The 16,846-nt window shown below is 32.6% G+C and overlaps 1 protein-coding gene across 1 annotated transcript; it reads left to right on the forward strand.

The window, feature by feature from the left end:
* Nucleotides 1-3,524: 3,524 nt before the first annotated feature.
* On the forward strand, nucleotides 3,525-14,130 carry LOC142547463 (aldehyde dehydrogenase family 2 member C4-like). The gene is made up of 8 exons (XM_075655779.1): nucleotides 3,525-3,692; nucleotides 5,258-5,400; nucleotides 11,264-11,647; nucleotides 11,988-12,251; nucleotides 12,338-12,475; nucleotides 12,833-12,970; nucleotides 13,376-13,437; nucleotides 13,766-14,130. Exons 1-8 carry the CDS (start codon nucleotides 3,593-3,595, stop codon nucleotides 14,037-14,039), a joined length of 1,503 nt encoding a protein of 500 aa, XP_075511894.1. The 5' UTR covers nucleotides 3,525-3,592; the 3' UTR covers nucleotides 14,040-14,130.
* The last annotated feature ends 2,716 nt before the right edge of the window (nucleotides 14,131-16,846 follow it).

A 16,846-nucleotide genomic window follows, 5' to 3' on the forward strand; every position in this document is an offset into this window, starting at 1 on the left:
GATTATTTTCTTTGATAAGAATTTTTTTATATATAAGATTTATCATTTTCTCTTTGTCGGTTTAATGTTTTTGCACTACTTTGATCTTCCTTTTTTGATAACCTTCCTCTGGAGTTCCTATAGCTAGAACTAGGTAGTTGTCATAAGGTTTGGATTCTTGTCTGAATATTCTTCAATGTTCCAATAATTTTTTCTTGTTTTTCAAGGATTTTTTCAATTTTTTCGTGATATATAATATAACTGGTTGTCATAATTTTGTACCTTATTTTGGATTTTTCTAAGATCTACTGATAATTTAAAGGAATCCGAGACTATTTCTAAGAATATAGTATTTTGAATCATATTATACCTTAGTAGTTTGATTCGTTTCTGGTTATTCATGATTTTTTGTTAAATTTCTTTGTTTCACATATTCCAAAATATTGGAATGAAACCTAAAAATAATAAATCTCGAATATACATTCAGATCCATAATTTAAGAAATATCTCATATTCTGCCAGATAAGTTACTTAAGAATAATAATTTTATATGTCTGAAATAAAAACCTAGACTCTGATATCATTTTCGCCCGGGTCCCCAACTCAGAGCCCAAGCTTTTAAAGGCATCTTATGAATTTTCTGTTAGACATGGTTATTTTGGATATTTGTGAAAGACTTTTAGCTTGAAATACTAAATTGGGCATAGTTTGAAAGATTAAGGACTAAATTGGGACGACAAAAATCGAATTGACACTTCAGCTAAATATTATGAATCAAATTGCACTACCCCGTTTATGATCCCTTGAAAAAAAAACAAAGAAACTCGAAATTTTAAATATATGTAGATTTAAAGTATCGAATTCACAACCCTATCATTTAGGATTCTACTTTGGAATAGCTAGTATTAATTATAACAAGAAAATGTATTTTCTTATTCTACAATCAATTTTTCAAAACTTTATAAGGTGAGGTGGTCACGCCTCAGTCCCGTTGAATATTTCTAGCTACTTTTATATGATTACGGATGTATATAATATTTGAATTAGCCAAAATATAATGAGTAAGTCTCTTGTGAGACGGTTTCACGAATCTTTATCTGTGAGACAGATCAACCCTACCGATATTCACAATAAAAAGTAATACTTTAAATAAAAAGTAATATTTTTTCATGGATGACCCAAATAAGATATCCGTCTCACAAAATATGATCCCTGAGACCGTCTTACACAAATTTTTTTGCCTAATATAATATGATACTGATAAAAAATTATAATATGAATCCAAAATTAATGCAAGTTGATGAAAGTCCAACTGGTAATTAATATAATAAAGATGGACAACAAAAAATTAATGGCGTCTTCTTTTAGACTAGCACTAGACAAAAAATTAATGCAGGAAATTGTCTCCATGATCCACAATCTTATTTAAAATATAAAAATTATTTTAAAAAACGTAAGCCACCGTGAGTATTATTGGTATTAAACAGTTTTAAAGTCGAAAAAGCAATCGTAAATCGTTCGGTATGATTCACGCTCTCAATTAAAGATTAAGTATATAAATAAATGAATAAATCGTGATTTTATTTGTGAAAATATTTTCGAAAGGGACCCTTTAAGTATATGTGACCATATTCAAAAACGTTTTCTGATTTATTATCTTTTTTTAATTCTTCTTATTTTCCTTTTTTAAATCCATAACCTTCATATTTTTTTTTTAAAAAACAAGGAACTACATGTAGCATAAATGCATAATGCTTAAAAACTACATGGTTCCATTCATTGCTTATGCTATCACGGGTGCTCCTCAGAAGGCAGCGTGAGATATGTTGGAGTTAGCGGCAGGACCAATTATGAAAGGATGAAGCAAGAAGTTTAAGAAAGCTCTTCAAAGGTTAATGGCAAGCTATCAAGAGCCTTCCAATCAAGTTTGGAGCTAATATAATGTCATTCAAGTGTTGAAGGATAAAAAAATAAGGCATCCAAGTCGAGACAGGTGCGCCAGCGCATATTTCCGCCCGCCCCGACGCCCAGAGCCTAGATAGGCGCGCCCAGCGGAGCTTTTCACCCACCACAACGCCCAGAGCGCACCCCAGCGGAAGAAAGTAGCCGACCCAATGCGCCTTCAGCACAGAATTTGTGAGACCAGGGCGCTCCATCGGCCAAAAATCTCCACCCTAGCGCGCCACAGTGCATGATTAAACATGAAAACCTTAGATTACGAATTTTAGTATATTTTTTTATATAAACAAAAGTTGTAACTTTTAGAAAGTAAATTTTGAAGATATTATCAAATTTTTGAGTTTTTCTCTCAAATTTCAAAGTTTATTTGCTTTGTTCATCCAAAATCAAATTTATCAAAAATTCGATCTTTGTAGCGTTCGTCGATTATTTTCACGTGGATTGTCAAAGACGAGTTCTTTGAAAGTTCATCTGAAATTAGTTGTTTATTCGTGATTATTTGTTGCTAAACTTTTCATAGCTTAGGGGTGAATATCACAACAACAACTTGTTTCAAGAATATCAGGACAACACAACAGTTCTTCATCTCTTTGAATCGAAGGCATGACTTCGTTCTAGATCACGTTTGAAGGATCATATCAATTGCACCGGTGGATTTCTCCAGAATTCGGATCGAACATGCATCATAGATTTAAGTTTTTTTTTCGATTTGTCAACTCTGGATACAATCAATCGCCTTTGATTCACATAATACACATATAAATCAAAATTAATGCATGAAAAGAGATTACCTTGGTCGTGGATGATTTGCCGGTCTTTTCTCACTCTTATCCCAATGATAGACTTTGCTTCGTAAAAATTAGGTCCATCAATCGACTGGATCTATCGGATTTTTAGAAACAAAAATCTTATATTCTCACATCATCAATATATACACAATTTTTTTTTTGAAACATATACACAATTATTTTAGAAACGTCTAATATCTTGTTTAAAAAAAGGAGGTCATTGTAAAATTAATTTTTTTATTATAGTGCCATAAATTACCATTCACAAAGTGTGTGTGTGTGTATATATATATATATGTGTGCGCGCGCGCGCGCTATCTGTACTATATTGTAAAAATGAAGCACCTTAAAGTAACTAACAAAGTATGACCACTTAATAATTATGAGTATCACTGTTATTAATTTGTAATTAATTTATTAATTATTTATTTGATAACTTATCTAACAACAATGAGAATAATATATTTTTATATTAATTAATTAAATAAATAGTTATAAAAATATACTAAAGCACTTGAAAAAAAAGAAGTCGAGAGCTTTCATGAGGAAAAAAAAAAGGATTATATAAACATATATCGTCTAACAAGTAATGATCTTACTTAACTAATTTTTTTTTTTAAAAAATAAAGCAATCGTAATGATTGGTTTAACACATCTTTAACGTCGAAAAAAGACAAATCATTGTCATCTTATTTACTTATTTACTATTACTAAATAAAGAATTAATCGTGATTTGCTGTACTGATAAATTTTTTTTTTTTTTAAAAGTGGTTGGTTGTTTCTCTAAAGTGGACTTGATATTCCCATTTCTATATAAATCACATCGCAATATATTTTGTAAAAGAGAGAGAGTGAGAGAGAGAGAAATGGCGCAAAGCAATGGAAAGTTGGAGAATTCTGTGAAGATACCTGAAATAAAATTTACGAAGCTCTTCATTAACGGAGAGTTCGTTAATTCCATATCAGGTTCTCAAATTATTATTACAGTTAATCTATGTTTCTTTTTCTTATTACAATCTGGGGAGGAGGTTTTTGTTGTTCCAACCTCTAGCTTATCTCCCATGGCTGTGAATGATTTTCGGAAAACTCTAAAATTAGTTAATTAAATCGGTTTATATAAATAAACCTTTGTTTGTTTATATTTATATATATATATAAATAAGTTGTTATTGTTGTTTCTTTTTTCATACTAAATTTGAGTTTTTTCCTTCCCAGAAATCTTAATTTTATCCATACATAAGTTCATTTGTTATGTAGTAGCGATGTATATGCGTATATAATTTACTCTCAAGTTATCGTTTGGTTCACTATATTATTTATCCACACTTTTATCCAATCTAATGTTATGTTTGGTGCACTATATTATTTATACATCTACCAATCATTTAACCCACTTCAATTCAATCATTAAATCAAAATTACAATATTAACCTTAATAAATAATATTATAAATATTTTCAAAAAAACAAAACGATAATATCATGTTATCTCAAATTTAATCAATCAAATCAAAAATTATATCAACTATCATTTTTATATATTTTATTATTAAAAAAAATATTACTCATTTCTATACTGTTTGTCTCATACCACGAACCAAACGATATCTAGCATATTATATTAAGACATCAATATCATATACTATATAGTAAGCATGATGTCCAAATATAATCATAATTTATATTATTATATAAATATATGCTCATCATCATCATGATGATGAAGAAGGGAGAAGCAAAATTCATCTTGTAAAATGGTTTTTGAATGGGTCAAACTTGGTTTCAATTCAATAAATTGGTTTCTTTTGTATTTTTGGTGGTTTTTTTTTTTTTTTTTTTTTTTTTTTTAAAGATAATCGACATGACACATGCTGCCCTAAATATATATAGTGCCAATTATAGATAACACGTAGACAGCATGTCAAAGTTCCAGTGAGAGGTAAAAAGTTAGAAAAAATATCGTTTACTTGCAATTTAGGTTGGGGAAAACCAAACCTGTGAAGTAGACGGACCGACCTATTTGACAGTTTCAAATATTTTTAATATTAATTAATGATCAAGTGATACTATCATATGTGGTCTTATATATTTTATATAAATAATGTATTTGTATTTTTCAAATAATTAGATTAGTTATGATGTTCATATATATAAAAAAATATCCTAAATATTTGATTTAATGATGATTTTTTACTTCTAAAATAATATTTAAATAAATTGAAAAGTTATTTATCCTATATATAATAGTTAGTTGAGAGAATTTAAATATGAAATAATACAATGACAATTTAAAAAAAAAAATTGATATCCTTCCAATAGGCTCAATTATTTTATATATTATAGTATACATATATATATATATATATATAACACGAACAACATGTTGAGCACTCATTTTTCAATTTTTTTTTGTTTTTCTTTTTGTTTTTTGGTTTTTGTTTTTGTTTTTGTTTTGTTTGTTTGTTTGTTTTTTTTTTTTTGTGGTGAAGGGATGTTAGATGTTTGGCTTAAATGTGAGTTTAAAATGAACAGGAAAAACATTCGAAACAATAGATCCAAGGACAGAACAAGTGCTAGCACAAGTCGCAGAAGGGGACAAGGAAGATGTTGATTTAGCTGTGAAGGCTGCCCGTCAGGCTTTCGATGAGGGCCCTTGGCCTCGACTGCCCGGTGCGGTGAGTAATACATATATACTATACTTATTTTCATCTTTCGTGTTATGTCATGAATGTCACATCGATCTCTTATTTGAAGAGCTAATGGTTTGAGTCACCGTCTCGGGCCGATGTTCGAGTCTTCTATCTAGGTGTTTAATAACCTCTTATTTTACTATTTCATCGAAAATTTTAAACATTTTAATTTATTTAATTGAACTATTAAAGTGAATTATAATTATATATATATTACAAATTACATAGTTATTCATTTCATACGAGGAAAGTGAAAACCAATCCATCATAGCCTTTACAATTTAAATTTAAAATGACTAAAAATGGGTATCTTTGCTTTAAAATATGGTCTATCTTTCTAAAGAGACAGCTCTAATAACATATTTTTAGTCATTGAATGATATCCAATATTTGGTGACTGAATTAACTTGAAAATTCTTCGACAAATTTAGAGATAGCGACGAACAATGAGATATGATTTTGATTGTGTAGAAATGAAAAAACAAAATATCACGAAAAAAACAATATAATGTTACACTTATGTATATAACATTTAAGATATTATTTGACTCGTAAGATAACGTTGGTCTCACGTGCGGAATTTGAGATAATAAAATCCGAAAATAAAGAATAAACTGGACACCGAGATTTACGTGAAAAACCCCTAAAAATTATTAGGGTAAAAACCACGGGCAAGATCAAAAGAATTCCACTATAATATTTTATGGTGTACAACTCACTCACTGTATTTCCAAAGAGAACACACACTCTCTTAATACAGGAGAACAAACACCTCACAAATATTATAGAACTAATAGGATGAGAGAAAACTCAAAGAATGGATAATTTCATAATGAAGGGGGGAGCTCTATTTATAGAGCCCCTGTCAGTGTGAAAACGCATATAAAAACGCGTTTTCTCTTCTATTTGAAATTTCCACGAAGCTTCCGTCAACCACTTTCTTTGACTGGATGAGCCGAAATTTCTCCCACTTGGAGATTTGATTGAGAATTAAACACATCTCCACACATCCTTTCAATCTTGTCATTCCTTACTCCTTATGTTTCCGCTAGACCACTTGAGGATCTACACCACTCAAACTTATCAGTGTTCACTGGCTTGGTCAGAAAATCAGCTATGTTGTCCTTCATATGGATCTTCTGCATATCCACGCTTCCTTCTTCTACTACTTCCCGTACAAAGTGAAATTGGACTCTAATGTGTTTCGTCCTGGAATGAAAGGCTGGATTCCTTGCGATGTGCAAGACACTCTGACAGTCACAAAACAAAGGAACATTCTCTTGTTTGTGTCTGATTTCCTCCAAGAACATTTTAATCCATATTGCCTCCTTGCAAGCTTGAGTAGCTGCCATGTATTCTGCCTCTGTTGTAGATAACGCCACAACTGTCTGCAGTTTTGAAACTCAGCTTACTACTCCACCTGCAAGTGTAAAAACATAACCAGTAGTAGATTTCCTCTTATCAGGATCTCCTGCATAATCTGAATCGACATAGCCCCTGAGTGTAAAATCTGATCCTCCGTAACATAATGCAGCATTGGAGGTACCTTTAATGTATCTAAGGATCCTCTTAACAGTGCTCCAAAACTCTTGTCCAGGATTCGCCATATACCGACTAACTGCTCCCACTGCTTGAGCAATGTCCGGTCTTGTACATATCATGGCGAACATCAAACTTCCCACTGCTGATGCATATGGTACTCAAGACATCTCCATCCTCTCTGCTTCACTGCTAGGACACATTTCGGAGGATAACTTGAAGTTAACAGGAAGAGGGGTAGAAATTGGCTTACCATCTTGCATGTTGAAGCGTTACAAGACTTTCTTCAAATAATTTTTCTGGGAAAGCAAAATCTTTCTGTTACTTCTGTCTCGGTAAACTTGCATCCCTAGAATCTTGTTTGTTAGTCCCAAGTCCTTCATATCAAATTCTCTAGCCAAATGTGCCTTCAATCCTTGGACCTGATCTTTGTTGGGGCCTGCTACCAACATGTCGTCCACATACAACATCAAACTAATATAATCATCACCAGACTTCTTGAAATATGTACAAGGATCTGCATTCAATCTGTTGTATCCAAGGCTCATGATATAGGAATCAAATCTCTTGTACCAACACCTCGGCACCTGTTTGAGACCGTACAGAGATTTCTTCAACTTGCAAACCAAGTTCTCTTTGCCTTTTTCCGCAAAATCTTCTGGCTGGAGCATATAGATTTCTTCTTCAAGATCTCCATGAAGAAATGTCGTTTTCACATCTAGCTGTTCTAGATGTAGGTCAAACACCACACACAATGCCAACAATACTCTGACTGTTGTAAGCCGAACCACAGGTGAAAATATTTCATTGAAGTCAATGCCTTCTTTCTGAGCATATCCTTTTACCACCAATCTAGAACGATACCGCTCCACTTGGTTATTGCCATCACGCTTGATCTTATAGACTCATCTGTTTCCAATGGCTTTCCGTCCTCGTGGTAGTGTAACAAGATCCCAAGTTTTATTCCTGTCTAATGCCTCCAACTCTTCTTGCATTGCTATCATCCACAAGGATACATCCGAGCTTTGAGTAGCCTCGTGGAAACTCGATGGCTCACCATCCTCTGATAATAGATAATATGCAATGTTACTTTCAGTGACATAATCTGAAAGCCAATCTGGTGGTCTTCTGTCTCGAGTTGACCGCCTCACATTAGAAACCTCAGACTCAACATGTTCTTGTTCTTCGTGCTCTGGTACTGCTTCACAAGAAACTTGACCTTCGTCCGTCTTATTTTCCACCTGTAATATAGTAGTTTCTGAATTCAATGTGTCTTTGTCTCCCTTTATTTTATCTTTCTCGAAGATAACATCCCTGCTGATGACAAGCTTGTGAACAGTAGGATCCCACAAGCGAAACCCTTTACTCCATCAGCATAACCCAAGAAGATACATTTTCTGGATTTCGAAACCAACTTCGATATTTCTTGATCATTATACAGAACGTAAACTGGACTTCCAAATGTATGCAAATGAGAATAATTTGTCGGCTTCCCAGTCCACATTTCATCGGAGTCTTCAGATCAATCGCCACTGAAGGAAAACAATTGATAATATAACAAGCGGTTTTGACTGCTTCGCCCAAAATGACTTGTCTAGACCCGCAGTCCTCAACATAGATCTTGTTCTGTCCAACAAAATTCTGTTTATCCGCTCCACCACTCCATTTTGTTGAGGTGTGTAAGCCGTCGTGAATTGTCTTTTGATGCCCTCATGTTGACAAAATGCATCAAACTCGTCACTGGTATATTCTCATCAATTGTCAGTCCTCAAACACTTTATTTTCTTTTCAGAATCAAGTTCAACCCTCGCTTTGAAATATTTGAAGATCTAGAAAACATCTGATTTCTTCTTGATTGGGTACACCCAACATCTCCTAAAGAAATCATCAATGAATGAGGCAAAATATCTCGCATCTCCTAGGGATACAACTGGTTCTTGCCAAACATCCGAATGAATCAGTTCCAATATGCTTTCGCTCCTGGCAGTAGATGTGTCAAACTTTAATCTGTGTTGTTTACTGGTAACACAGTGCTCACAAAAGAGTAGTGACACTTTTGTAAGTCGCGGCAGCAGCTTCCGTTCTGAGAGAATTTTCAAACCCCGTTCTGACATATGCCCAAGCTTTTTATGCCATAACACCGTTAATTCTTCTCCTGAACCAATTGATGCAACAGCTAATTGCTGCCTCTTTGTGTGTTTCTCCCAAAAGTACATACAGATTTGCAGCAACTTTTTCCGCCTTCATAACCACAAGCGCACCCTTCACAATTTTCATGATCCCATTCTCGATACGAGTTTTACACCCGATGTCATCCAATTGCCCCAAAGACAAAAGATTCTTCGTCAGTCCTTTCACATGTCGTACATCCTGTATGGTGCGAATGGTGCCATCAAATATTTTAATTTTGATAGTACCGACCCCAGCGATTTCCAAGGCATGATCATTTCCCATGAATACAGATCCTCCTGAGACTGGTTCATAATGATTAAACCATTCTCTTCGAGACGTCATGTGCCACGTCGCTCCTGAATCCATAATCCATGTATCACAAAATTTGTGTCTGCCTTCTACAACTGTTGCCGCTTCGCTAAATAATATTTCACCACCGCCTGAAGTACTAGGCCACATTTCCTTGAGAATTCTTCTCGATACTCGTACACTCTTTCTTGAAGTGTCATTTACCTCCACATTTAAAGCAGTAAATATTTTTCTTCTTATTTCTCGACTTTGATCTACCCTGTCTTTGGCTCCCATTGGAGTCACGGTCCATAAATCTTCCTCTTATCATCGGTAAGCTTCTGCCTGCTTCGATGTTACCAACCTATCTTCCTTATTCTTGCGCCGGCTTTCTTCTCTAAGAACCGCAGTTAAGACATCGTCGAATTTTAGAAAGCCCATAAGAATATTGTTGGTAATGTTGATGATAAGTTGATCGTATGAATCTGGTAGACTTTGAAGTAGAAGCTCCGCACGTTCATTTTCCCCTTTTTATGCCCCATGGAAGTGAGTTGAGCAAATAGAGTATTTAGTGTGTTGATATGGTCGGTCATCGATGAGGATTCCGCTATCCGAAGAGTATAAAGCTTTCTCTTTAGGAAAATTATGTTGTGTAGCGACTTGACCTCGTATATCTTTGTCAGAGTATCCCAGATAACTTTGGCTGCTTTTATCTCAGAGATACTTGACAAAACTTCGTCAGCTATAGCCAAGTGTAAATTGGCAACAGCATTATCATTCATCTCATTCCACTTTTCATCGTCCGTAATTTCCATCGGTCTATCTCCAGTAGCCGCCAAGCAATTTTTCTTTCTTAAAACTGCTTGTATCTTTATTTTCCACAGCATAAAATTGCTTATGTTGAACTTTGCTATCTCGTACATGCCCGCCATTATGTCTACAATAATTTAGTAGACTGAACAAAATAATTACGCCTTAAATAAAAAATCTCAAAAAATCTTTTCTGATGTGGAAGATCAGTCTAGGCTGCAACCACATAGCATACTCATAATTTTAAGAAATTTTAAACCAAGGCTCTGATACCATTTGTTGGTCCCACGTGCGGAATTTGAGATAATAAAACCCGAAAATAAAGAATAAACTGGACACCGAGATTTACGTGGAAAACCCCTAAAAATTATTAGGGTAAAAACCACGGGCAAGATGAAAAGAATTCCACTATAATATTTTATGGTGTACAACTCACTTACTGTGTTTTCAAAGAGAACACACACTCTCTTAATACAGGAGAATAAACATTTCACAAATATTATAGAACTAATAGGATGAGAGAAAACTCGAAGAAGGGATAATTTGATAATGAAGGGGGGAGCTCTATTTATAGAGCCCTTGTCAGTGTGAAAACGCGTATAAAAACGCGTTTTCTCTTCTATTTGAAATTTCCACGAAGCTTCCGCCAACCACTTCTTTCACTGGATGAGCCGACATATGAGATGATGAATGATATAAGGATACGATAAATCAATATATATGGATAAAAAAATGATTTATAATTATATACTTTTGTATAACTTCAGTCAAATGTTAAATGAAACAACTAAACGGTGTCATTATATATAATAACTTTTGAAAACCGGTTTTAAATTTATTGGATTCGAAACGAAGAAACACAATATGTGTATTATTTATCATTCCAGGTGCGTGAAAATGTGTGAGACCTATACTAAATACATGCGGGAACACTATATTTGACGATATATGATCATACACATGGAATATTTCTTTGAAAGTGGCATAGACTAAACTTGAATATGGTATACATGTTAAATATTTATACTGATCTTGGCAGGAAAGGCGACGGATAATGCTGAAATTTGCGGATTTAGTGGACGAAAACGCTGAGGAATTGGCAGCCATAGACACAATGGATGCTGGGAACTTGTACAGTTTTGCGAAAGGCCAGTATATCCATGGTGCAGCTAACCAAATAAGGTACTATGCTGGTGCAGCAGACAAAATTCACGGGGAGACATTAAAAATGTCGAGAGAATTACAAGGGTATACATTGATGGAGCCGATCGGTGTCGTCGGACTCATAACTCCATGGAATTTTCCGAGTACGATGTTCGCAATTAAAGTTGGCCCTGCACTAGCTGCTGGTTGTACTGTGGTTGTCAAGCCTGCTGAGCAAACACCTCTCTCTGCTCTTTATTATGCTCATTTGGCAAAGCAGGTAAACTTATATATTTTATTTGATATTTTCAGACTTGGTCTTCCATCTTTCATTTCTTTGACAATTTTAATCCTTTTTTCCGCATGAGAGCTTACGTGACACTACACAAGTCAGCGTCGTGTCAGTGCCAATACAGAAAAAACTAAAAAGCAAAAAAAAAAAAAACGAATTAAGAAAAAAATTTGATGACAGAGATACAATGACCAAATTGAAAATTTTCATGTATTTTTTTAGTTCGTGTTTTCAGCAGAATTTCTGTGAAAAAATTTGAAACTTTTGGGAGTAATATAATTATGCAACCTTACTGTTTTTCACTTCTTAAATGGCTATCTATATGTAGGCCGGAGTTCCGGACGGGGTGATCAATGTAGTGACAGGAAACGGATCCACGGCCGGCGCAGCCATTAGCTCACACATGGACATAGACATGGTTAGCTTTACGGGATCCACCGTGACAGGGCACCGCATAATGCAAGCCGCTGCAACGAGTAATTTGAAATCCGTATGCCTTGAGCTAGGAGGAAAGTCCCCATTCATTATTTTTAAAGATGCGGACGTTGACAAAATTGTTCCTCTTGCTCTCATTGGATGTCTTTACAACCAGGTGAATTTCAAGCTTTACATATATCGTGACATGAATAAAATCCAAACTCGAAAAATTCCTCACTTGTAACTTTTATAATGCATCAGGGCCAGATTTGTGTTGCTGGTTCTCGGATTTTTGTTCAAGAAGAGATTTATGATACATTTCTCTCCAAGTTGGAGGAGCATGTCAAAAATTGGGTTGTTGGGGATCCTTTCGAGCCAAATGTTCACCAAGGCCCACAAGTACGCTACAACATCTTTATTCATTTCCATCTTTGTTACTTTCTCTACTTTAAGTAGTTCACTATATGTTCATATTCACGTTTTTTTAGTCAAAGACTTCCTTCGACACAAAAACTATTGTGAAATTGTTTTACGGATCAATTTTGTGAGACAGATCTTCAACCCTACTCGATTCATGAAAAAATATTATTTTTTGTGTCAAAAGTGTTACTTTTCTTTGTCAATATGGATCGTGTCGACTCGTCTCATAGATTTAAATTCGTGAGATCGTCTTACAGTACTAGATTTAATTTTAATTCAAAATATACAGAGGTGGTACAGAATTGAAATCCCTTTTGTGTGATTTCTTGTTTACAGGTTGACAAAAAACAATATGATAAAGTTCTGTCATACATCGAACTCGGCAAGAAGCAAGGTGCCACGCTATTTAGTGGTGGCAAGGCTTTAGACAGAAAGGGATATTACATCGAGCCAACAATATTTACTGATGTCACGGTAAGTATTTGATCTAAACAAATATAAAGAAATTCACAAAAATGGTCCCGTAAGTTGATATATTTGGATTTTATCCTTTAATAAGTTGAAATTTAGTTTTTCAATACGTTGGTCTTTTTCTTTTCTTTTTTCCACTTTCAGTTTTTGATGAAATGCTTACATAACATCGAATGCTACCTATATGACGACAATAATTGCCAATATGACGTCAAAAATTACCACAAATAACTTAAGTAAACAAATGGCTAATTTGTTTAACTAAGACCAAATTTCTGAGTACCTGATGTTAAAACCTTAAAATAGACCATCAACTTACAGACTTTTTTGTTGTTGTAAAATCTGCATAGTTAAATAATGTAAACAAGAAGTTTAATTTTATTTTTATTTTTTATATTTTATTTGTAGGATGATATGGCTATTGCTACTGACGAAATATTCGGGCCTGTAATGTCAGTCATGAAATTCAAGTAAGTCCTTATTTTAATTAAATTTCAAATCTAAGAATAAACAATTTATTTTTGTTCTTCTATGATTATCACTTGAACTAGTCATGGATATTATTCAAACCCTTGTTACATCATGCATATCAAATTATCATTGAAAAACAAGTTGATCTTGACCTTATTATCACATTAATTATATATTTTCAGTTCCAAAAGATACTTAGAATAGTTACATTTTTTTCACCTCGATTGTTCGAGGCTAAAATAATTCTGATTTTTTGTTTGTTACGATGTAACAGAAAGGTCTGTCGTAATTATTTTATAATTGAACTAAAAGAAAATGACATTGCAGAACTGTTGAAGAGGTTATAAAGAGAGCTAATGGCACAAAATATGGGCTAGCTGCGGGCGTAATGACGAATGATTTGAACATTGCTAACACGGTTTCAAGATCCATCAAGGCTGGTACAATTTGGATCAATTGCTACTTTGCTTTTGACGATGACTTAACTATTGGAGGCTACAAAATGAGTGGGTTTGGCAAGGATATGGGGATGGATGCTCTTCAAAAATACCTTAAAACCAAATCTGTTGCCACTCCCATATATAATTCACCATGGCTCTGAGTTTGTCCAATTTCTGAGTTTGAAAATATGTTTGTAATAAATTTTACTGCAGTCACTCTGTAATAATTTATCGTTGGTGTTTTGTTTCGAATTTTCTGCGTGCTATGCTTGTATATCACATGTATGTTATAATAATATATTTAAAAAAAATTTATAATTTCGATCTTGTTATAATTATATATTTTTATTGTAGATGATTATCTTATTTAGTTAGATTTGAAAGATTTGTAATCAAGATAAATATGACAAATAATATATGTGAAGGTATCTATGTTGTACTCTTCCCCTATAAATAGGGTGATTGTGTTAAATGAAAATTGCACTTGAGTATTGACTCATTCTCTCTTTTCTTTTAGGAATTATCTCTTCTCATCTATCATTCTTTTATGTTTTATAACAAGTTATCAGCACGATGGTGTAAATAACTGAGAATGAACATATTTCTCGTTCTATTGATGTTATTGGAATATCACAACGGTGTTGTCAATACTAAATTTTATGAGATATTTGTTAGTGCTCTGGAAGTAACACAATTATAATTATTGATATACTTTGCCCATGAAATATCATGATGTTGATGGCTCTAAAATAGCAAAACATGATTTTACATTGAGCGAAATTCATGATTAAGATATGATATAAGATTAAATATATTGATAATCTAAATAGATTCGTGATTATGATATAATATGTTGAGAATATAAAGAAATTCATGATACATATATGATTTATGATTTCATATATTGAGAAACTAAAGATATTCTCGGCTGATATCTGATACCAGATCCAAGATCCATAAGTATTACTGAAAGATATAGATCTATGCCAAAGTATATCAATATTTATGAAGAAATATTGGTCAAAAGATCAAAAATTTGTTGATATTCATTAAGAATATTTATATAAGATCCAAGATTCGACAATATTCTTGAGGAATATTAATTTAATGCTCTCTTGGTTGAATGTTTTTTGAGAATCTTATAAATTGATAAATTTATTAAAATTTCGTTTAAAAAAATCGATATAGGATCTGAAATTGTCTATATTCCTAAAGAGGGTGGTTAAAGCTCTAAGATCTATCAAAAGAAAAGGCATGATATATTATTTGTCACTATTTTATTATGTATAGTGACTTCGTCTTCAATGATGAACTGAATAGGCTATTTGATAAGAAAAATATATATGAATATGTGGCAGTGAAACCACAATGTTTGAAAGAAAATATATGGCAGTGAGACTACAACATCATCAATCGAAAAGAAAATAAATTGTAAACGCAATGAATTGATATCATCGTCTATATTAAATACCGACAATTATGGTAGTCTATACACGATCATGACAGTGAATTAAGCTTTGAACATTCACATATTTCTCATCCATTGTCACCGATTTTCAATTCCATGTATCATTGCATGTCATTCTTATGTTAACTAATATGCTTATATTATGTTTTTTTTCAAGTTATAACACATCAGCATATATAATTCTTATGATAAATTCTTAAAACATGGCATAACCACGTGAATATGAGTAATTATCCATATTTTGTTTTCTTTTAATCTAATGTTATTTAATGAAACTTTATTTATATGGATATTAATGTTTATTTATTGATGAATGTTATAAGATTTTAAGATTTGAAAATATAGCCAAATCACATTAAGAAAATAATTGATTTCCTCATTTTTTTATTGTGGATATAATTTTGACTAGTCTCGAAATTATTTGATTAAAATTATTTTTATTTTAAAGTGCTAATAAATGATAAGATATTGTATTACATATTGTTGTTTTATATGTTTTGCAAATGTAGGAACAAAAATCTAATGTAGAATGACATTCATGAGAGACCGAGTGTCATTATTTAAGGTAAAAGATATACTTGGTACATGTAAGAATTTGAAAAAGTATGTAGAATTTGAAAATGTACGTTCAATTTTTCAATTTCAATATCTTAGTTATAATATTTTGTTTATTCAAAGAGAAATCAAAGAAGACAATTATTCAAAGTTGTCTAATTAATGTGACCCATTCTATAAGATGAATGTGACAGTGTTAATGAACACAATTCATATCAAAGAAAAATATATTATCTCAAATGAGATATAAATTATAAAATTGGCACAAAATATTGAAATATACATCAATCTCGATATAAAGTTTTTGGAAGCCGATGATGTCTACCCAAATTATATTTTCGTCGTATGTTTCTATGAATGTATTAAGGATCTAGAAGCTCGTTTGATTGAAGATGAAAAAAAAGATGATATGCTTGATACAAAGTATATGTATTTGTGACTTCAAGGTCAATATTGATTCGATATAAATAATATATTACAAATTAATAGTTCTAAAAGAGCTAATATTCTCCAAAAATATCGTCGATACAAATATTTTTGGAGTTTAACATAATCGATTGGGTTGAGCATTCAAATTATATAAATAATTAACAAACTATTGATAGTGCACAAAGATGTTAATGATGAAGCCAAAAATTCTTGGAATCGATAAATATGAAGATTTTTTAAATCAAATATCCAGAAAATTTTATGAATTCTTATTTATGGTTTATCAAATTTGATTCCACTATCATAAACTATTTTGGGGATCGATTAAGAGTTTAGAGGAGGGGGGAGTGAATAAAATCGTTCATTTTTTTTGATGTTTTTGCAAAGGTGCTAGAATCCTGTTAGAGATTATAGCTTATCTTGTTCGAATATATTTCCAGCATATCACAATAACTTGTGCGGAAACGATCTGATGGTTTGAGGTGAAAATAATAAAACAATAGGCAGTAGACAGTA

The sequence above is a fragment of the Primulina tabacum genome, chromosome 5 (assembly GCF_025594145.1).
Source record: "Primulina tabacum isolate GXHZ01 chromosome 5, ASM2559414v2, whole genome shotgun sequence".
NCBI classification, from domain to species: domain Eukaryota; kingdom Viridiplantae; phylum Streptophyta; class Magnoliopsida; order Lamiales; family Gesneriaceae; genus Primulina; species Primulina tabacum.

Bases quoted from the DNA above. Each gene is read 5' to 3' on its own strand.
- LOC142547463 (XM_075655779.1), top strand. From the start codon at position 3,593: ATGGCGCAAAGCAATGGAAAGTTGGAGAATTCTGTGAAGATACCTGAA. The intron at 5,401-11,263 runs GTGAGTAATACA...TGATCTTGGCAG, and splicing joins GGCCTCGACTGCCCGGTGCG to GAAAGGCGACGGATAATGCT. The intron at 12,971-13,375 runs GTAAGTATTTGA...TTTTATTTGTAG, and splicing joins CAATATTTACTGATGTCACG to GATGATATGGCTATTGCTAC.